The 24000-nt window shown below is 39.9% G+C and overlaps 1 protein-coding gene across 1 annotated transcript in view; it reads right to left on the bottom strand.

Moving 5' to 3' along the window:
• LOC110153462 (protein tyrosine phosphatase receptor type M) overlaps nt 1-24000 on the bottom strand; it is a 583698-nt gene that overhangs the window by 214449 nt on the left and 345249 nt on the right. Inside the window, exon 12 of the mRNA XM_055151363.1 lies at nt 5876-6149. Coding sequence (XP_055007338.1) covers nt 5876-6149 — 274 coding nt within the window. The remainder of the gene's footprint in view (nt 1-5875; nt 6150-24000) is intronic.

Below are 24000 nucleotides of genomic sequence, written 5' to 3'. Positions count from 1 at the left end.
AAAGCAATAACATGTCCATGAAGAAAAGCGTTTGACAGATCCTCGACTAGAAAAGTTACACAATGCACCTTTAAGAGCAGCACTTTGTTACGTTCCACCACTGGTCACAACTCGTCAAACGAATTAACCAACTTTTGATTCATTTCAGTTCCGAGCCGCGCCTCACTGCATTTCGTTTCTCCAACACCATTTACAAAGCCGTCAGCAATATCGAAACATTACAAATATCACGTTCGACCTTTATGATCGCGCTTTTTGAGTTACCTTTTGAGCCTCCCATTACCAAATCCACCCACTCCACTTCCACTCTGAGCCCACGTAGGAGAAAAACAACATCGAAAAGTCCCGACGAACCAAATAAAAAGAAAAGAGCGAGAGAGAGAAAAAAAAAAGAATTAGCATGCACATTAGCGCCGTCGCGTCCCTCAAGCTGTCAGATGGATCTTTTGTTAAAAGCTACGCGGCGTATATTCGGTTTTGATTTTTGAAAAGGCTTCTGGGTAAATTTAGGTATGGATGGCATTCACCTGTTGTAACTCCTGAGTTGTTTAAGAGCCCCAAAACACAACAGAGACGGCATAATGAGACGCTAATTACGCCTTGACGCATGACCTATCCACAGTGATGTCTTAATGAAAGAGGCCATTTTGACTCGAAATATAAAAATAATATCAGATCTTTTATGTAGCGTCAACTCCTTTCTCCGGCTACCTTCTTTCTTTCATTTGTTTTATATGCCACGGAGAAGCGCTTCTAGCTAATTTGCCGTGTTAAGTTTCCCACAATGCAATGCCCGGGTCTCTTGTGCAAACGTGCTAATTGGGCCGGATCCAGGCTCACGTATTGTTCGGAGACGCGCCGGTGTTTTCCAATGAAGGTCTTCGATAGTGATTTTCATTCAGGGCCACAATTGAAATAGACTCTCCAAGATTCTATTGAGTTGTGCTGTGAGACTGGAAAAGCAGGTAGGGTTACTTGAGTTAAAAGTTCTGTATTTTTTTTTTTATACTAATACTACTACTACTACTACTACTTATAACTGTTATTGCTAGCACTAATACTTTTCATATTTTACTAATGCTTTTCATATTTTTTTTTTTTACTTTACTTTTTGAACCAAGCTGTTTGTATATTGCATTTTGTTTCATTCTACTACTACTACTACAACTACTACAACAACTAGTACAATTACTACACCCACTACGACAACAACTACATCAACTACTACAACATCTACAATGACCACAACTACTATTACTAATACAACTACGAGAACAACTACTACAAAATCTACTACCTCAACTACTACAACAACTACTACTACAACTACTACAACTACTACAACTACTACAACTACTACTACTACTACTACTACTACTCTACTACTACAACTACAACATCTACAACAACTACTACTACAAACTACTACTACTACTACTACTACACTACTACATCTACTACTACTACACAACTACTAAACTACTACAACTACTACAACATCTACAACATCTACAACTACTACAACTACTACTAACTACTACTACTACTACTACTACTACTACTACTACTACTACTACAACAACTACAACATCTACTACTACTACTACTACTACTACTACTACTACTACAACAACATCTACAACTACTACTACTACTACTACTACATCTACTACTACAACTACTACTACTACTACTACTACTACTACTACACTACTACTACAACTACTACTACTACTACTACTACAACTACTACTACTACTACTACTACTACAACATCTACAACTACTACTACACTACTACATCTACTACAACAACTACTACAACTACTACTACTACTACAACACTACTACTACTACTACTACTACTACACTACTACAACAACTACTACTAACTACTACTACAACATACTACAACTACTACAACTACAACAAACTACTACAACTACTACAACATCTACAACTACTACTACTACATCATTTACTACAACAACTACTAAAACACCTACTACAACTACAACTACTACAACAATATTTACAGCTACTACTGCAACTACTACAACAAGTACTACTACAACATCTACAACTACTACTACAACAGTATTTACAACTACTAACAACAATTACAACATCTACTACAACTACAACTACTACAACATCTACAGCAACTACTACAACTACAACTACTACAACTACTACAACTACTACTAACTACTACAACTACAACTACTACTGCTACCAGTTATACTTTTCATATTTAACTTTTGAACCAAACTGTTTGTTTATTGCATTTTGTTTCATTCCTACATATTCATATCACTAAGCCTCATTTGAGACTATAAATTCCCAGTAAGAATAATGTACTTTTATTTTTAAAAGATGAACTATGTCACTTTTCTGATGGGGTGACACTACCACCTGCTCGTCTTTATGGGCAGTATTGTTCCAAGAAATTACTCGAGTAAGAGTAAAAACGTATTTGAGAAAACAACTACCGGTACTCCTGTAAGAGCAAGCAGAAAGAGTATCATCTGATTTATAATTTAATGTTAATAGGTTCATGTAATTTGAAGAATGTCATTGCATCTAGTGTTGTCACGATACTAACATTTCAAACTCGATTTCAATACTAAGGAATTAGTCTCGATACTCAATACAGATTCTGTTACTATGATGATAGTTAAAAAAAAAAAAAACACTTACATTTTCTACATTAAATCTTTTATTTTATTATTTTTTTTATATTACCATGTATTACCTTATATTTGTGTAAACCCTCAGTGGTCCAGGTAGGTTCCACAATGGTCGATGGCCGTATATTAATCTGTGTGCTTTAATACTTCTTCAAGATCATTCTAAATCTATTCAGGAAAGGTTCATTTCTGTCCTGTGAATGTGATTTTTTAGCACCGACACCTGCTCAAATGAGTATTTAGTTTCGATTCTAGTTTCAGTATCGACTAGTATCAGATTCTCCATACTTCTGGCAGCTCTGTTCCCACCACAAATGATTAAAAATGTTACATATATAAACAATAACAGTAGGGGGTGCTTATTGTACAAACACAAGCTGGAAAAGCACCAGTCACATCTGATGCAAAGTCAAATGTAATTTCGCGTGCACTGTGCCTCGAGTTCATTAGATTACGCTCACTGAATAGCCATTCCCTCAACTATGCTAATTTAATTATCCAAGACTGTGACACCGTATTGTGTACTTATTAGCGCTGCACACTGCACAACAAGACAAGCTGTCAAACTCCAAATGTCAACTCCATCCAACATGTCCAAAGAGCCGGATGACGCGCTACCATGTTTGTCCCAGTAACACTGCAGATGGGACATTGTACTGCAGACGTCAGTGGTAAAAATACACTCGTGAAAAATATTGAAGATGAGAGCAATGGGGTGTTTTGTGTGGACTGTCACTTGGATGTTCGCAGCAGATATCACACAGGTGCATTGTGGAACTTTTCTGGTGAAGTGTCCGCCACCTGCTTGCGTCTATATACTTAAAGGCCCATATTACGCTATTTTCTGATCTGTTTTTTATCTTTTAAACTATTTGAACAAGTTATGCACGCTTTTATTTCATCACGCCTGGACGACTGTAATGCACTTTATTCCGGCGTTTCGCAAAACGCACTTTACCGACTACAGGTTAGTCCAAAACTCTGCAGCGCGACTTTTAACAGGAGCAAAAAGGAGAGAGCACATAACCCCAATCCTTGCGTCTTTGCACTGGCTCCCTGTTAATTTAGAATTGATTTTAAGATTTTATTGTTTGTTTTTAAAGCTTTGAATGGACTGGCTCCACAGTACCTCATCCAAATTTATACCCCTGCGCGTGTTCTGAGGTCCGAGGTCCGGCTCCAGCTCAGGGTGCCTCAGACGAGACTTAAAACCAGAGGGGACAGGGCTTTCTCTGTGGTCGGCCCTAAACTCTGGAACGATCTGCCGCTTCACGTTCGAGCAGCTCCACAGCGGAGAGTTTTAAATCTCGTCTGAAGACCCACTTTTATTCTCTGGCTTTTAACACCGCGTGAGTTGTGTGGTCCTCTGTGTCTTTTTTTTATTTTTATTGTGTTTTTATTGGTTTTACTGATTTAATTTATTTATTGGTTTATTTATTTCTATTCTATGATATAGTTTTATTTTTATTTTACTGGTTTTACTGATAGTATTTTTTAGTAGTTTATTTTACTAGTTTTATTTTTTATGTATTTGTGCAGCACTTTGGAAACAGTTTGTTTGTGAAATGTGCTATATAAATAAAGTGGATTGGATTGGTTATCATGTTTTTTCTTCACAAACATACCCGGATTTGTGTTTTGTGTCTTTTTAAACTCCATAGATCCTCACTAGAATAATTTTGATTATTTCAGCCCTGGAGTATCCCCATCTCTACTGAACAAAAAGTAAAACTTGAAAACTACCACTGCATGACTCAAACGTGTGTGAATGAAACAAAACACATCTCCAGGTATGTTTTTGAGGAGGTAGCAACATTCTTTTGCATAATATAAAACCGTAAAAGAGGGAGTAATTTATTTCTTTGGGGTATTAACTGCCTACACATCACATATTTAGATCCCCATGTTACATTTTATTGTTTTGTAATTTGTATATTCACCAAAAAAATTTATTATCACAAGGGTTGTCAAATAGGGTGAATGTGAGCCTCCCCTTAGAGTAGGTAAAGACAGGTTTAGTCCTGGTTTAGTCCTGGTTTAGACTGGTGTTTTTAGACCTGGTTTAGTCCTGATTTTAGTCCTGGTTTTTAGTCCTGGTTTAGACCTGGTTTTAGTCCTGATTTTAGTCCTGGTTTAGTCCTGGTTTTAGTCCTCGCTTAGACCTGGTTTAACCTTGGTTTAGACCTGGTTTTAGTCCTGATTTTAGTCCTGGTTTAGACCTGGTTTTAGTCCTGATATTAGTCCTGGTTTAGTGCTGGTGTAGTCCTGGTTTAGACCTGGTTTTAGTCCTGATTTTAGTCCTGATTTAGTCCTGGTTTAGTCCTGGTTTTAGTCCTGATTTTAGTCCTGGTTTAGACCTGGTTTTAGTCCTGGTTTTAGTCCTCTGATTTTAGTCCTGGTTTAGACCTGGTTTTAGTCCTGGTTTTAGTCCTGATATTAGTCCTGGTTTAGTGCTGGTGTAGTCCTGGTTTAGACCTGGTTTTAGTCCTGATTTTAGTTCCTGGTTAGACCTTGGTTTTAGCCTGATTTTAGTCCTGGTTTAGACCTGGTTTTAGTCCTGATTTTAGTCCTGGTTTAGTCCTGGTTTAGTCCTGGTTTTAGTCCTGATTTTAGTCCTAGTTTAGACCTGGTTTTAGTCCTGATATTAGTCCTGATTTAGTGCTTTTGTAGACCTGGTTTAGACCTGGTTTTAGTCCTGATTTTAGTCCTGGTTTAGACTTGATTTAGACCTGAATTTAAACTTGATTTTAGTCCTACTTTAGTGCTGGCTTAGGCCTGGTTTAGACTTGGTTTAGACCTGGTTTTAGTCCTGATTTTAAATTTTAGAGGCCCGTGTTATGCATGGGAGGAAGTGCGGTCCACGCGGTGTATACAAGGTAAAAAAAAAAAAAGGTGACACTCCAAACTATAAGCAGGTGTCAGAACGGCAACATAATTTTACAGCTAATACACACATATACATTTACTGATATCAATACTGCTGCTGGTGTGTACAGATTTTTTTGTACGTGTGTCCTACCTCCCCAGTGGCTCTTTGTCCACTATTGAAAACCTCTGTATTAACATGTTGAATCGGTTTCATTTTCGTTTTTGAGTGTAATCACTGTCTGTACAATTAGCCAATTTCTCCACCAGAAAAGTTACACAGTGCATTTTAAATTTTTGTTACTATTAAAAGCGCCTTACCCCGTTGGCGGTGCTGACGGCCTGGTAGTAGATGCTGTAGCTCTTCTGGGGCAGTAGCGGGGCGTTCCAGTACCCGTTGTAGGTTTTGTTGTCCCCCACGGTGAAGGGCTGAGGCGCGTGGATGCCCCCTGCTGGGAACTGGGCCGTGAAATAGTACTGCGAGTTGAGCGCAGTGGCGTTCTGGAAGTGGATGGGCACCGGGTAACAGCGCAGTATCTCCGCTGTGCCACGAGCTCGGCGGGGGCGCTCTTCCTCCACCACCACCTGATAAGCACTGTGGAGACAAGGGAGAAGAAGTGTTATCGTATTTTTCTGACTTTAAGTCTCACTTTTTTCATGGTTTGGGTGTTTCCTGCGACTTATACTCCAGTGTGTGTTATATATAAAATTTCGAGAGGGCACTCTAGTCTTGTGCGTCAGTATCTGCTGCTCCTATTAATCCTGTACCACTGTCACTTCCCTCTACTGTGCATGTCTCCTGCAGAAAGAGCCACTGTCCTGTCTGTCTCATGTCAGTCAATCGCTCCATTACTTCTGTACCAATGAAAATTTAAAATTTAAGTGACTTCAGTGACACCGAAACCATCCTGTCGGGATTCAGAAAGGACAGAATAATTCTAACTGAAACTGATGCTGAGTCTGACGACAGCTACACAGAAGAGGAAGCGGCGCTCTGTTTACCTCTGGAGGTTGCAGTGTTGCTCACAAGTGACACCGAGGATGAAGAATTCAATGGATTTAGTGATTTGGAGTGAGACCGAGAGTTCGGTAAACTTGTGTTATGTTTTTTATCCTTTAGTTATCTGAATAATGTTACGTTAACAGTCTGTTGTTCCCTGTTCTGTTGTTATTACTATAGCTTTCCTTTCAAGATGAAATGTTGGTTCTTGGTCTCTAATTTTTTAGAATAAATTTCCCCCAAAAAGTGTGATTATATATGTTTTTTTTGTTCTTCATTATGCATCTTTTGGCTGTTGCAACTTATAATCCGAAAAATACAATACATCTATATACTTATAAATTAGGGATGCACTGATGCCAACACTGGTATCGAATATCGGTTCAGTCAGTATCCTGGTTGGGCTTTTGGACTAGTGAATAATATAGGTCTAGGACGTCTCATGATGTTTGAACTTTAATTTATACAAAGCTATTCAATAGTAATTTGCAGGATACATACTGTAAATTACATAATAAAATCACATCAAGTTTGTAATAAATGTGTTTTGAGAGGAAAAATGGAATTTGTAATCCCTACACTGCTATCGGTTAATATCGTCTTACAAGATATTTAAAACCATAGTATCGATATTGGAACTAAAAAATCTGTATAAACACTGTGATACATTGACATAAATGCTGTAATAGGTCAAACTATTTTGAAAAACGGTTTGTCCCAGAAGTTTTTTCCAAATTGTTATATTTTCTAAAGTATCCAAACATTATATTGTATTTTCTGATGAGTCAACTGAATGATATCATGACAAAACTTGACAATTAATATCAATCAGTGGAGCTCAAGAGTCCTGCCCACTTCAGTAAATGAATGCTCAATTAATATTTAACTAACTAAACCTTTATTATTACTCGTTTTATATCTCCAAAGCTCAAAATGCTCTGTTCCATCTTGTGATGTCATGAAGTGGTAGTTTTCAAGTTTTACCTTTTGTTTAGAGGAGATTGCCAAGTACAGGGCTGAAATCATCCAAATGATTCTAGTGAAGGTGTACGGAGTTTAAAAACAGATCAGAACATTGCGTAAAATGGACGGTCCCTTTAAGACACGGCCAATTCAAATTCATGGATTCACTTTAACAGCTTGCCCCGTCCCTTCATCCATTCATTCATGCATCTCATTCATTAAACAGTGAAACTTATCTGGCTGTCCTCTGTCCCCGTAGCCTCTAATGGAGCTTGCTATTCTGCACGAGGAGCCGTAAACAGAGTCTTTGTCAGAACGGCTCTCGCTGGGGCTAACAGGTGCATGTGTGCTGCATTTCAACCAACCGGGGACACAAGGCCGGCTCTGTGAGGGGAAACAGGCCGCTCAGTGTGGGCTGAACTCTGCCTCAGACTGGGGGAGGACGGGAGGAGGCGGAGGTATGGACGGAAAAGCGAATATAGGTTTTTATTTTGGTGAAGTTTATCCTTTTACTTCCCGGTTTCTTGTGACATACGTTGAGGTAATCCCGTGTTGTCACTTAGTAAGATTGTCCAAACTATCGAAAATCAGATATGAATCGATGCTAAAACTAGTAGGGATGTAACATAACCAAAATATCGTGATATCGTATCATCAAAGGTCTCACAATCATATCGTGGACCATCACAATATATCGAATTACAAGTCTCTTTGCTTAAATTAAGAGTTATGGTGCAGCAGTAACTCAAAAAAACAGAGGGAACTACATAGACCATGATCCTTTGCTCCATTTCAATGCAGACTACATGAAGAAATAACAGTTCTAAGCACTTTTAAGTCATAGTTCTTTGGATTAAGTCCAAAAGAAGCATATTAGCCTCTACAAAATGTCGCAATAAATATCGTACCATGAGGTTCATACGTGACGATATCGTATCATGAGACTTGGATATTGTTACACCCCTAAAAACTAGTATCGAAACTAGGTAACTCATTTGAAGCATCGATACAAAAAAGTCAGATATAAGGCCGCATGGTAATATAAAAGAAAGTACTATGATTTAATGTTGAAAATCACATTCTATTATTTAAAGAAAGAGTGTTTTTCATTATATTTGTGGTATGGGAATTGGTATTAACTATCAAGTCTATTCCATAATATCAAAATCAAGTTTGACATTTTAGTATCACTATGACCCACTGAACAAAGTCTTCAAGGTCCAGTAGTTAGTTAAGTAGAACCAGAAAAAAAAAAAAACAAAAACATATCTATTTTAAAACCAATCATCTTTTTTTAAATAGGTGAACAGTTGGATTTTTCTGTAAAATGAATAAAATAAGAACGTGTGTTGGTCTTGGATTGACAGTTTCAGCAATTGCGATGTAATGAGTTCAGTATTTGGTTTAATATTGCATTTTTTAGAAACAATATGAATTTCAGATTTAGATAGGAAATTTCATAAGCACATTTGTAATTTTATTTTTTTTGTCAGTGTTAATAAAATGGTATTTCTTGAGTTTGGATGAGTGGGAGTGACTCGGTACACCATGAGCAGTGTGCTGGTGAAGTAAGAAAATATAGTCTTCAAGTGGGAAGTTAACAGATAACACAATTTCAAGGAATAGATTCAGTACTCAAAATCATTCTAAAGCTTCAGGAAACGTTCACTTCTGCCCTTTGAATGTTACTTTTTAAGTATCGATATCTACTCAAATGAGTATCTAGTTTTGGCACTAGTTTTAGGGCCTGTTTACACGAGAACACTTGTGGGTAAAAACAACAAAATATTTTATCGGAAGTGCCTTTTATTTAGACGGTGACGGCATTTTTGGAGCTTAAAAACGCAAAAAACTGAAACCATCCAGTGGAAAAGTTGAATATGCTTCGCCGTAGCGTTTCCGTCTACACTGCCCAAGATGAACAACTCAGAAAAAGCTTGTGTAAACGTGGAATAAAAAGTGAAGACACAACGCCACTTTTGCTTCTTCTGTTCAGACCGTCATCATATAAACGTAGCCTTAGTATCAAATAGTACCTGATTTCCGATACTTTTGGCAACCCTAGTTCGCAGAATAATAATTCATTTTCAAGTGTGATGCGGAGAGACATGGACCACATTTGCCTATAGGGACTTGAACCCTGGATTTGAGCTTTCCGCAGTAGACAAAGCGCTCTGCAGGTGAGTAATCATCTAAATAAATGAGTCGGTGTCAGCTGTGAGGGGAATGGGTGAGAGAGTAAATCATTGCAAAGGTTAAATACGACAACCTTTCTCGGGTGATAAATAGTCATCCACCACGGCCATGTTTCTGAACTAGTGGGTCACACAGCTTTGTATCATCACGTAATGGGGCTGCATGGCTGTACGCCTTCTCACCGGAGGGTTGCGGGATCGAATCTCGCTTGCACCGTCTTTACGCCATCTGCTTCTGTGAGAATACTGTAGGAATGGTCAGAGAAGAGAGGTTCCCTTCCAAACCTAAGGGCAATTTTAGTACATTTGTCCCCGTCTGGATTTATTTTTTCTTAAATTTGCTATTAAAACGCTCCCTTTTACCTCCTAATGAAGTGTTATACATCCTTTTTTCAGTACAACCTGTTATTTTACAATCTGCTGCTGTAGTTGTGTCATATGGCTGTAATAAAAGCTACAGGACCAGAAATACAAATAAAAAAAGGAAAATATAATTCACACGCTACAAAAGTATAAAAAATATCAAGTGTGGAAGTAAACAAAAAATATCCTTATTGCCCTCAAAACAAAACCAAAAAGTCCTATCGCCCCATGACTTTACTGGTACCAATCATGGAAAACCACATCACTTCCTGCATTTCCATGGTGTTTATTACATTTGGATTTGTACATTTGGACTGAAATAAATCTTTCAAATAAAAATAGCAAGGGATGCGCAATTATACAGACCAAGATTTGCCATTATTTGAGAAATAACTACAGTCAGAGGGGCTTTTTCAATTGTTACGAACACAGACGCTCAGAGCATCGACCATTTTGACTCACTACACTCTTTGGCAAAGTTTGGGTCAATCAAAACGAATGAAGCGCATGTGTTTGGCAGAAAACAAAGTTCTTATTGGACACTTGTTTTCCCAACGTCATCATGCAACACAGACATAGAATAATGCCTCAAATATGGTCAGAAAGTCGTAACTCTATCCTGACTCATCACCTCGCAGCATTAGGATTCGTTCGCTCGACGGTAGGCGGTTACTTTTTTTATTCAACCAATTACTTTGGTTGTGACGTATGTAATGCACCAAATCCTGTAGGAAGAAGGGCAATAACGTCTTTCCCCCCCAAATATTCTCTTTGTTCCGACTTTAAATCCTCGATCTCAGGAATCGTTGCCAACACAGAATGTACGGTTTCGTTTACATCCATCTCAACCGCTTTACTGTTGTGTTGTACCACAAAATGGACCTGCACAGGCACTTGAGTTTGATGTACTGGCTTCACAGCTCTTCGCTGATTGGTCGGTGTGCGGTCTACAACTTTTGGGGTTCTTGCAAATCGTCTAGTGTATTCCGATTCTTGACCTAGTCGCTGGAGCGAAATGACATTGAGCTGAGGCACTAGGTGATGCCAGCCTGGATAGCCTCTCTCAGCTTTTACTTTTATGGTTGAAAAGTTAAGTGCGGTTATATAAAACATATTCCCAGGTATCATATATGATACCGTCGGGCTGGAAGGGTTAAAGGTTGCATTGTGTAACGTTTCTGGTGGAGGATCCCTTAAATGAGTCTGATGGTGTAAAAACAAAGCTCAGATTAGTCCAATTTGAGTAACAGGGCTTCAGACAGAGCAGTGCTTCCAGTTAACATCACACCCCCAGCAAACATTGATGGCACCTGCTGCAAGAAAAAAAAAAAAAAACACACACACACAAGCACACGCACACGCACACCACTCCATCCATTTCCCCCGCCGCTCCGTTACAAAATAAATACACCAGAAAAATGATGGTTGTCACGGAAACATCTGCTCTTAAGTTGTTATTGTGTCGTACCAACAGGCTGCGGATGACCGATGGTTCCCCGTGGTGGCCCCTGCTTGATCAAGTACCCTCCTGTGCCCAAAGCGTGTGCACTCTGGCCTACAGTTTATCACGGGCCCATTGACCTGTCAGTAGAAATCCCCCCTTTGGATCTCGCAGGGGCGCGTCCAATTCCTCCGAGCACGATTCTATTTAGCGCTGCTTTGCGGAGGGGAGGAAATATTTGATCCGTTGGGGGAAGAAGGGGCGAGGGGAAAGAATTGAGAGCAAGGGTCAAAGGGCAAAGCGGAGGCGGAGGTGATGGCATTTAAGTAGCAGCAGTAATGGAGGAATGAGCAGCCAGGTGCAAAGTCCTACAGAATGTGACAGATAAAGGTTGTAAATTGGGATTTATTTTATTGGCAAGTATTATTTTTGTTTCTGTCTGTTTACATCAGTTTACAGTTTGCGTACAAATTAGTATCAGAAATGTTATTTTAAAATGTCATTCTTTATCTCATGTGTAGGATTTGTGAAGCCGTTTTTCACTTCCAACATCAACAGACAATTTCTTCAAGCCTAAAGAAGACATACGGTGCTTGTGTCTGACACAGAGTTATAATCTATGACGCCCGCGGATCATTACGATATAATTTGGACAGTACAATTTCCAAATCCAATACTGACTGACTTATTAAATGAAACAAGTACGTTGACATCATGTTAGAAAATTGCGAGAACGCAGAGGGTAAATGATCTCGTAAGGTTTTTGCACATTGAGAAGATGAGGTGTACACTCGCAGTTTCAATTACAAAATAAAACAAAAAAAAAAATGCCATTTTTGAAATACATGGCCACACCATAACTTAGCATAGTTGTATTTTTCTTTTTTTGGCACTATTTATGTGTCTGTCTTTGAATTCTCTGATGTTTTTTTTATTTTATTTGTTGTTTTTTAGGGTTAAAAAAAACAGCTATGATGTTTAATACGCATACTATGTAATTTGCAGTTGAAATGTATAAATAAAATTATAGAAAATTGGGAGAATGAGGTAAGTACGTCACAGTGGGCGTGTACCAGTGGCAGGGATTGGAGCAATAGGCTCTATTCACATTACGTCACAAACCAGGAAGACGTGTGGAAAGATGCGATGAAAATTTCCGACGCAGTTCCCGACACTGGGCTCGCCGACCGACTGTGATAAAACCCACTGAAGTAAACGAGCAGAGGTAAAATGAAGACTGCATTCGTATGTGCCGTTTGGAATCATCTTGAAACTTCTCTTCTAATCGCGTGTACCCTGTGCGCTCGGAGTTGTGCGTCAGTGGAGAAATTTTGAAAACTGAGGTGTGGTTGTAATTGTTGATTAGCTACAGTGACATATAGATGAACAAAACTTCTTATTTTCCTAGATTTTGACAGACTTACTACCGCGAATAAAGTCCGCCAGAAGTTGTCATCGCATCTTTCCAAACGTCTTCCTGGATTGTGACGTAAGCTTGAATACAGAAGATTCCTCAAACATGCATGAATCACTCTAAACACAACTTCTGGAAGGTAAATGAGAAGGGACACAACTATAATATGGTTAAAATTTCTGAAAGTACATGTTGCATCATTGGTCTCCTTTAATACAAATGTCTCGTCAACTTGTTCAACTGTGGTACAGGCAGGAGTTAGATTTTCTATTTAATGTTTTTGGTCATGAAGCCTGGGAATCGAATGTCGCTTTTGACCAGAAAGCTCCAAATATATCCGTCAAATGGTTTTCTTTATGGAGATGTTACGTTAAACAATTCTATCTTCATGGAGACCAAACCAGACCAAGTTACAGGTCAGATCTGTGGAGAGACAACCCCATTCCGAGTCAGAATGCCTGTTTTTCTAGGTATTTTTGAGCTATAAAACCACCTGTAATTGAATAAATGTAAAGTAGAGCTGTTTAATGTCACACTGTGGAACATTCCAGGAAGAGAAATCCCCACAGAAACAAGCAGGTGACGGAGCCTCCACCAGAAATGTTACACAATGCACCTTTAAAGGTTGTATAGAGGATTTTTTTAAGGGAAGAGAAATACAGCGACAGTCCTTGTGCGCATTCAGAATTAATGTTTAAGTGACCTGTCTAGAAGTAATTCAGCGACCGACGCGTCAGTTTTTAGACCCTTCGTCTGCTTCGGTCTTCTTCTTTCAGCGACCTCAAAAACGGACTTTCTTTTGCGGCGAACCGGTCGTGGATTCTCGTCCGCCGTCGCGACAAACTTTGTGCGAAATGCGAGGAAGCGACAGTTCGAAAAGCCTCTAAAAACCGCTGCGTAAACCATGTAATCCCCGCGCTCTGACGAATCAGTTATACTAGGGAGTTTGATTGACAACCTAACAGCCAATAAAAAATGAGGGAGCCTCGTTTTCCATTGGCTGATGTTTATCTGGCCTCAACACGTCCACAGTTGATAGATTTTCGTTCTTTTTTTTTTGGTCATCATAATTACAAAGCTGCTGCGTCTCTGTAATGGTATTGTAATCTTTGACTGACAGTTTGAAACAAAAAAAAAAATCCTCCATACAACCTTTAAGTAAAGACACACTCAAATCCATAAAAATATTTAAATCCAAAAGTGCTCACTACTTGTTATTCTGCATCTCTTCCCTCAGACTGAACTAAAAGCACAGGCGGCTCCTCCTGGGTCACTCTTATGAAGTGTTGATGCAGTGGAGGAGCCTGGGAGTTAATGGCGGCCATGTTTGAACGGGGCCCGGTTTCTTTTCCTCGGGCAAAATACTCGGCGCCCACGGCAACAAGGATCCACGGTGTGAGCCGCACCTAAAGTGTCCTCATCCACAAATATTTACCACACCGGGGATTTCAAGCAGGAGTAAAATAATGCATTTGTCTTATTTTTGCATTTTGTACTTTAGAACGAACACTTACTCCCACTTAGCTGCTTTTAACACTCTGTTTGGGATGGACATAAGCAGGTGTTTTCATATAGTTCTCAAAAGTGATGGGTGATACCAGTGATTTTTGTTTTGATCCAATATACAGGGTTCCCACTCTTTTTTCACTGACAAAATTTTAAAAGTTTTCCAAGTCTTTTTCATGACCTAAAGTGAATTTTCCATGACTTTACAGCACCTACATGTGTGGAATTGTTAACTCTTTCCCAGTCCGTGTATCATTCGTTCATTCGTTTTTCAATATAAATCAAAAAATAAGAAAACGAAAAAACAACAGTTTTCTTCATTATTTGTCTCCAAAACCAAAATGAAAAAACAGATAACGATTCATTTTTTCAGTTCTCGATTTTGTGTTGAAATGAAAAATGGAAAAAAAAAAAAAAAAAACGGATAACGTTTACGTGATTTCCGTGACTGCGATGCTGGACTTTTGCGCTGCATACAGACTGAACCAGGTCTGATTCAGGTCCAGGACTACACTGAGACCAGACCAGAGAGGGACTGAGACTGAGACCAGACCGGGACTAAGATCGAGACCAGGCCGGGACCAGACTGGAGGCTCAGAGCCCACGGCAGGGCTGGAGCTCGAAGCTGAGGCTCGGACCCCGTGGAGGCTCAGAGTCAAAGCTCTGGTCCCGGTCTGGTCCCGGTCTCAGTCCCGGTCTCAGTCCCAGTCTCAGTCCCAGTCTCAGTCTCAGTCCCTCTCTGGTCCCGGTAGTCTACTTATTTTAGCGGTTGCAAGAAACTTGATTTGATATAAGAGGGCAAGCCTTAAATGTACAATTAGATGAATATAAAAAAATTAAACCATTATCCATCTATTAGTGCACAAAGTTCAAAATGACACATTCACAGTGGTAATTTGTTAATTTAGTTTGAGTTATTTAGAACAATATGTTTAATTCAGAAATCCCTTCGTGAGCTACTTGGAAGGGGGTGGAGAGCTACCGGTTGCTCCCAAGTTACAGGTTGGAGACTTAACAGAACGCTGTAGTTACGTGAAAGAGATACTAAAATTCCATGACTTTTCCAAATCTTTCAGTGAAGTTACAAAATTCCATGACCTTTCCAGGATTTCCATGACCGTGGGAACCCTGGATATAAAGTAATAATATGGCATATCAGTGTTTCCCACAAAAAATTGGTTAGGCAAGGCGGTGCTGAGATTGCGGAGATTCCATGCAAGGAGAAGAAGTGAGGAGCGGGGGTGCGTGGAGATTCCGTGTGACGACCGTAGTTTTGCGGATTCACGTGGTTTGGAGGGACGTAGTCAAGGCGGGTGCCACTTGTTGTCGAGGGGGCCGCCTTAAGTATAAAGTGCTGCTGGAAACACTGCATACGGTTGGAATCTTAATTTTCTTTTGAACGTTTTAGTATCTTAATGACACCTGCATTTTGATACCGAAAACTGGTTATTTTATTATTTTTTTCCTTGTATTTTTTTAAAATGTATATTCATAGTCAATATTAAAGCTAAAATAAAATAAAATAAATCTACCTTGATAAATGGTCACTAGCCAATGGTCAAATTGTTTATATTTATACACCTTCAAGACACTCAAAGCACTTTACGTCAAGGAACCCCAACCCCATCCCTAGCGTACACAAACACTAGAGTCGCGAGACGAGGTGGGTTAAGTGTCTTGCCCAAGGATACAACGACAGCATTCATCTGTGGCGGCTGGAATCACACCGACAACCTGTGGGTCACTGGATCTGCCCGCTACACCAATGATGTTTTTATAACGAGAGCGGGATTCGAACTGTCAACCTTTAGATCAGTGGACAAACGCTCTCTTATCCCTCAGGTCTTTGAATTATGTTATAACTTTGGTGTATTTATTGGCTAACTCGAACTAATTTAAAGCCAAGGAACCGAATCTTGGCACTGAACGAGCAGTTTTGGGTGCCAGTATTCACTCGGTTCTTACTTGGAACAGAGTTTTCGGTGCCCAGCCTTAATGATGCAATATTGATCGCGCACACTGAAATGAATATGTTTTTTATTTAACCAAATTGAAGCTCCACCGCTATAAATCACTTTACCTTTGCATAAAAAGGCGATTAAAACCTTCTCTCCACTCCATTCTCAAACTTTTTGTAACTCCCGACTCTGATCCGAAAAGCGGTGCACCGTCTACGCTTCGACATTTTGGATGGAAAACTCTTGAGGAACGTCGAAAACACCGACAACTTCTGTCCTGATGTGTGAAATCACCAACTAACTCAAAGCAGTGTCATCCACCTCACTCCAGCGGACCACCAAACCAGGTCTAATCATCCGCACAAGTATCTCTCCTTTAAACCCAACACAACCTCCTAGAAGAACTATTTTGCTCCAACTCACCGTCCCCAGAAAGAATTCAACTCTCATCTGAAGTAGTTACAAACCTGACTTTGGACACCTTTCAAAGTTGGCTGGCAAAACCTTAAAAGAAGAATTTTGTAGCTTTTTCATCAAATCCTTTTCTTTATGAAGACGTTATTGATTTGTCTGGAATGGTATTAAACCTTTCTATCTTCATGGAGACCAAACCAGACCAAATTACAGGTCAGATCTGTGGAGAGGCGACCCCGTTCACAGTCAGAATGTCTGTTTTTCTAGGTATCATTGAGCTATAATTGAATAAATGTAAAGTTGAGCTGTTTAAAGTCATACTGTGGAACATTCCAGGCAAAGAAATGACATATATCAATAGAAACAAGCAAGTCACGAACCTCCAACCAGAAAGTTACACATTGAACCTTTAATATCACATACAATCTCCCTTCATCGGCATGATATCCTTTCGGAGTTTACCTGTTCATCAACCAAAACCAGAACAAATACACTACTGGTCAAAGGTTTTACACCACCACACCTTTTCCATTTTTTTGCTGTTTACTGTTGACCAAAACGTATTCTAAACTTTTGGTTCATGAAAGTGTCCACCTTTGGCAGATATAACAGCTGAACACACTCGTGGCTCGTTCTTTTTACAATAGAAATCAAATATTCTTCAGAAAGTTCTTCCCAAGTCTGTTGCAGAAGTTCTCATAAATGTGTGGCACTTGTAGGTTGTTTGTCTTTCACTCTTCTGTCCAGTTCATCCCTGGAAACTGTGCTGGACACTCCATGTTTTCAAGCTTTACCATCTTGGTCTTTTTTCCTGAGGTAGTTTTGGCAGAGCTTGGACTTGTGTTTTGTATCTTAATTTATTTATTTTTTTTAACCTCTGGCTGTTCACTTCTTACATTTGTACCATTTCAAGTTCTTCATTGGACTTGCACGACTTGAATTGCAATAAATAACTGGAAAAATGAGGGTGTTCTAAAACTTTTGACCGGTGTATATGAGTAGATAAAGTAAAATATAATCAATGTATTTCTAAAAATATTCAGATTAGATTAAAGCAGTTTGTGAGAGATTACAATACTGCTTGATTCCTCTTCAGTATTGAAATATTTATGTTTGAGATGCCTTTGAAAGGGCCTGTACTATATTATCTTATATATTCTTCTCTTAAATGGAAAAAAAAAAAAAAAAAAACTGTTCCACCTTGTGATGAAGAAGTGCTCCACTGTGTTTTTAAACTCCATACACCTTCAATAGAATCAAATGGATGATTTCAGCCCTGGATTTGCCAATCTCTATTGAAGTAGCAGTTTAATTTTGGCATTTTGGAACAACTTACTCTAATCAATTCGATCAGTTACATCAATGCACCAGTTTAAGGCATCAGTTTTCAGATACTTACAAACATCCTGCTCCTGTTTTCGATAAAAATAAATTTTTGTTCTATGTACTTTCTGTTGTACATAGAGTTTCTTTTTTTTCACTAATTTACATATACAGATGTGGTGATGATAAAATTCAGAGAGATGTATGGATATCTTAGGATCCTGGATTGTATAGTATGAATGCTGTCTGTGTGTTGTGTGAATGTTGTCTTAGTCCAGTGGTGTCAAACTCATTTTGGTCCGGGGGCCGTATCCAACCTACTTTGATCCCAAAGGGGCCGGATCAGAAAACTCATGGCATATAAACCCCAAAAATAACAATAAGTTCAAATATTTGTGCAGAGAAATGCAAATCTATTACAGAAATCTTTTTTAATTTATGAACTCTTTATTATAATATTATAATATTATGAACAATCTGAAACTTTAAGAAAAATTCAATTTCAACACAATGTTTTAACATGAACTTGTATGCAAATAGGAACAAGTCAATTTTTCTCAGAAAATCCTGCACTCGGCTCCACTTTTCTCATGTTGGACATTTTTGCTGATGAGGGTGTCACGGTCAACAGTCAAAACGATCGTCCTTTAAGAGCGTTTGGAAAGAGACAAGTCTTCATTTGTGCTGCTCTGGTGGGAGGGGCCACGTACAGAGACGCTGGAGACGCTGATATGATAAACACCGCAGAAAATTACCAATATTTTAATAGAAAATATAATTAAAATATTTTAGTAGAAAATCACCCAAGGGCCACATTAAAGGTCTTGGGGGGCCGGATCTGGCCCCCGGGCCTTATGTTTGACACCTGTGTCTTAGTCTGTTTGTCTTTTGTTCCGTTTTGATTTATTTGTTTTATTTTTCTTCTGTAAATGCTGCTTTTGTTAATGTATTAGGACCCCCCCTCGCAAACGAGATGCTACATCTCAAGGGGCTTCCCTTATAAATAAATACATTTTGACCTTTAAAAATGTTGATAGACTATTAATAAAGAATCAAACATGTGTGAATGAAAAAAAAAACACAACTCCAGGTAAGTTTTTGAGGAGGTAACAACATTATAACATGTCTTAAAGCTCACAAGAGTCAACTTTGTGTAATACAGGATCTTTGAAATGTTTAGCTCAAATACTTTTTCCTGAACTATAAGAAATACAAGTCAGGTACAGACACTTTGAATTGCAAAATGTTAAAATATTCACCATTCCTTCTCCTTGTGTTGTATTTCTAACAATCTTTAATAAGGCCATCCTCTCATCTGTTTAAATGATACAGACTCTGAAGCCCAGCGCACGCCTTTAGTTATAAGGTATCTAATATGAATGCTTATGAAATATTCAGGGGGCAGAAATCATCTCTGGTATTTGAAAATGTGAAAGTTCGACAAGGCATAAAATGAGATTCTGACTGGTATCTCAAAGGCTGTGATTAGAAAATGGCCTGATTATTGTGATTTTTTTTTTTTTTTTTTTTCCTCCTGTGTTGAAAGTTGTCATGTGAATTAGCTTCGAAGCGTGACACCTCAACACATCACGCTGCGTTCATGTCACGTCAGTGGAAATGGAATTCTGACACATGCATTAAAGGGGCTCTACTGGATTTTTTCACACGTATTTGAGCAAAACAGAGAGTATCGATACTAAAAAAGTCACATTTACAGAACAGATTGACCTTTCCTGAAGCTTTAGAATGATTTTGAGCGCAGTGTTTCCCAAACTTTTTTTCTGCAGAACCGTATTTTAAAAGTCGCAAACCTTCACAACCCAAGTCAATAGTTATTACTCATGAATCACATAATAAAGGTGGATTTGACCATTATTGAACATTAATGAGGATATTTTATCATTGACTGAGTGATCGTGTCTCTCTAAACAATTAGTATTACTCAAGTTTTAAACAATAAAAACCAGTAATTGAAGCAGCAATAAAAGGATCCATAAGTCGCCTATTTGGACATTAAATGTAGCGCATTTCTTTTTCTTTTCAACATTGAATTAAAGCAACAATACTGGAACAAAATAGTCAAAAAAATAATTAAAAAAGATTATAAATTATATAAAACATGTCAACCTACGTGCAGATCGTGACAAGGCGACCAAAAAAAGATCTCTTGTAACCCAGTCTTTGGGAAACAATGGTCTAAAGAAATTGTGTTTTTTTTTATTATTATTATTATTATTATTAATGTGGCATCATAATAGTTATTGTGTATTGAATCTATTCCTTAGTTTGAGAACTGAATTTGAAATTTTAGTGTTGTGACGACACCAGCTTCCACTTGCATTCACTTTGCTGAAAATTTTTTGAAATAAACACAATTTCTTGTCAAAAAAAAGTATTATTTTAAAACTAAATTGGCTTTTTTTTTTTAATTATTTTTAAACAGAGAGAGGACCTGCAGACTGTGTGGAGAGTTAAAGTGCCGATATGTTGCTATTTTCTGATCTATGTTATAATGTCGTTTCCTCATCACAAACAGACCTGGAGTTGTGTTTTGTTTCATTCAATCATGTTTTAACACACAAACCCTGCACATTTAGACTCTGTTCCACCTTGTGATGTCATGTGGTAATACAGGAAGTGCTCCACAGAGTTTTTTTTTTAAACTCCATACACCTTCACTAGAATCATTTGGAGGATTGCAGCCCTAGAATCGCTAAAAAAAAAGGTAGATGTTAACGTGAAATCTACCATGTTATGACGTCACAAGGTGTAACCGAGCATTTTGAGCGTTGGAGATGTAGACGGACGAATAATAGAAGATCACTCAAACACGTGTGAATGAAACAAAACACAACTCCAGGTGTGTCTGTTACGAGAATCCATTTTGGTCCTTTAAAGGCTGATTCTTTACTCCTGCCGCAGAACAACAAACCTGAGCTGACTCCAATTAGACCTCCACCGCGCTCCTGCCCCCCTCCTCCTCCTCCTCATACCCCCCCGACACCTCCACCTTCTCCTCCTCCTGCCCCCACATCCCCCCGTCTCCTGCCCCCATAGACACCCTAGCAATTACGGCCGATTGACTGGAATCGACTGGATTGTGCATGACCTGAAACTCAGATGTAATTTTCACACGGAGAGGAGAGGAGGAACGGAGGAACGGAGGAGAGGAGCAGCATTTCAATCACTGTCTTGTGTAATGTTAATCGTTTCTCTCTCTCTCCTCTCTCTTTCTCTATCCCTCTCTCCCGCCCGCCAGCTCTCCTTCTTTTCATCTTCCCTCCATCTGCTCCTCACCCCCTCTCTCCGTCTTCGTCTCTTCCGTGAGCCCCCTTTCTCTTTCGCGATCTCTCTCTCTCTCTCGTCATCTATCTCTCGCCGTGCTCTCTCCCTCTCTCCCGCCCACCGGCTCCTTCGTCTTCTCCATCCGTCTCTCACCCCCTCGCGCTTTCACTCCCTTTCTCGCCGTCTCTCGACCCGTCTCCCTCGCTCTTTCTCGCCCTACCTTTCGTCCTCACCCCACATCTCTCGTTCTTTCTCTCTCCCCCCCAATCACTATTCACTGTATGTTAAAGGCTTCTCTCACTCCATCACCCTCCCTCTCTACTGCTTTCTGTCCCTTATGCCTCTCTCTCTCTCTCGCTCCCCTCTCTCTCTCCTCATCTCACTCTCTCTCCATCTCTCTCTCGCTCTCTCTTTCTGTCCCTCATCCCTCTCTCTCTCTCTGATGTCCCTCATCTCTCTCTGTCTCTCATCTGTCTCCGTGTCCCTCATATCTCTCTCTCTCTTTCTCTCTCTCCCTCTGGCCCTCATCTCTATCTCCCCCCATCTCTCTCTCCCTCTCTCTCTCTGTCCCTCATCTCTCTCTCTCTCTCACTCTCTCTCCATCTCTCGCTCCCTCTCTCTTTCCGTCCCTCATCCCTCTCTCTCTCTCGATGTCACTCATCTCTCTCTCTCTCTGTTCATCATCTGTCTCGCTGTCCCTCATCTCTCTCCATTTTCCCCATTTCTCTCTCTCTCCATCCCTCAACTGTCTGTGTCCCTCATCGCTCGCTCTCTCTCTCTCTCCTCTTTCTCTATGTCCCTCATCTCTCTCTCTCCCCATCTCACTCTCTCTCCATCTCTCTCTCACTCTCTTTTTGTCCCTCATCTCTCTCCATTTCCCCCATTTCTCTCTCTCTCTCTCTCTCCATCCCTCATCTGTCTCTGTGTCCCTCATCTCTCTCTCTCTCCATCTCTCTCGCTCTCTCTTTCTGTCCCTCATCCCTCTCTCCCTCTCTCTCTCTCTATGTCCGTCATCTCTCTCTCCCCATCTCACTCTCTCTCCATCTCTCTCTCGCTCTCTCATTCGGTCTCTCTCTCGATGTCCCTCATCTCTCTCCATTTCCCCCTTCTCTCTCTCTCTCTCTCTGTCCCTCATCTCTCTCTCTCTGTCCCTTGTCTCCCTCTCTCTCTCGATGTCACTCATCTCTCTCTCCGTCCCTCGTCTGTCTCCTTGTCCCTCATATCTCTCTCTCTCTTTCTCTCCCTCTGACCCTCATCTCTATTTCCCCCATCTCTCTTTCTCTCTCTCTCTGTCCCTTGTCTCCCTCTCTCTTTCTCTCTCTCTCTCTCTCTCTCTGTCCCTCATCTCTTTCTCTCTCTCTCTGTCCCTTGTCTCCTCTCTCTCTCTCTCTCTCTCTCTCTGTCCCTCATCTCTTTCTCTCTCTCTCTCTGTCCCTTGTCTCCCTCTCTCTCTCTCTCTCTCTCTTTTCTCTTTCTCTGGCCCTCATCTCTATTTCCCCCATCTCTCTCTCTCTTTCTTTCCATCCCTCATTTCTCTCTCTCTATGTCTCTATGTCCCTCATCTCTCGCTCTCTCTCTCTATTTCCCCCATCTCTCCATCCCTCATCTCTTTCCCTCTCTCCCTCATCTTCTCTACCAGTTTCTCTCTAAATCTCTCTCTCTCTCAATCATCCTCTCACTCTCTCACCCATCCCCCCTCTCTTTCACTTTTCCACCCATCTTCTCTCAATCAACCAATTTCTCTCTACCTCCCTCCTATTCCTACCATCCCCCTCCTCTCTCTCTCTCTCTCTCTCTCTTTTCCCACACATCCTCTTTGCCTCTCTCTCAACTACTTTCTCTCTACATCTCTCTCACTCTCTCCCACCCATCCTCACCCTGTTTCTTTGTAAACTACCACCTCTCCCTCCCTCCCTCCCTCCCTCCTTTCCCTCTTTCCATGTGTGATTTAAGGGCAGGTGTAGCGTGCACTTCTCCTGACCAAGCATCCGCTGTCCTCCTCCTCCGGTTTAAATTTAACCCAAATGTCCATACGGCCGTAAACCATTTCAATTAGAAGCGGCCATATTTTATCCTCCCGCTGGCCACAATATTAGGTACAGGTCATCTTTAGCTTCTCTCACTTTTATACATTTGTTTAGAATAGTCTTCCAATTATATTATATCTTTAATTTGACATAAGCTTTAAAAACTCTAAATCCACAGTTTATTCATGCCCAGATACAGGGTAAGTGGACATGATGTTAGTTGTAATTAGAAAATATCTGCACCTAATCCTAAATGCAAATATGAATGTGGTTGACAAATTACATGGCATAGATTCGTTATAGTAGGTGACATGTTACTACTCATGACCAAAAATCCTTCAGAAAAATTGTTGAAAAAGTTGACGACTGCATTAGAAAACTGTGGGAGCAGACGCTGCCGTAAACGTCGTCAAAACAAAGAGCTGTGAAGTTGCTGGCCTCTTCTATGGATATCTGCACATCACGGTAGCGAGTAGCAGCTTCCATCCATCCATCCATTTTCTTCCGTTTATCCGGGGCCGGGTCGCGGGAGCAGCAGTCTAAGCAGGAACTCCCAG

This window comes from Boleophthalmus pectinirostris, unplaced genomic scaffold (assembly GCF_026225935.1).
Source record: "Boleophthalmus pectinirostris isolate CB_2022bp ecotype Guang Dong unplaced genomic scaffold, ASM2622593v1 HiC_scaffold_16, whole genome shotgun sequence".
NCBI classification, from domain to species: domain Eukaryota; kingdom Metazoa; phylum Chordata; class Actinopteri; order Gobiiformes; family Gobiidae; genus Boleophthalmus; species Boleophthalmus pectinirostris.
Note: the sequence above shows the minus strand (reverse complement) of the source record. Positions and strands in the feature narration are given on the sequence as shown.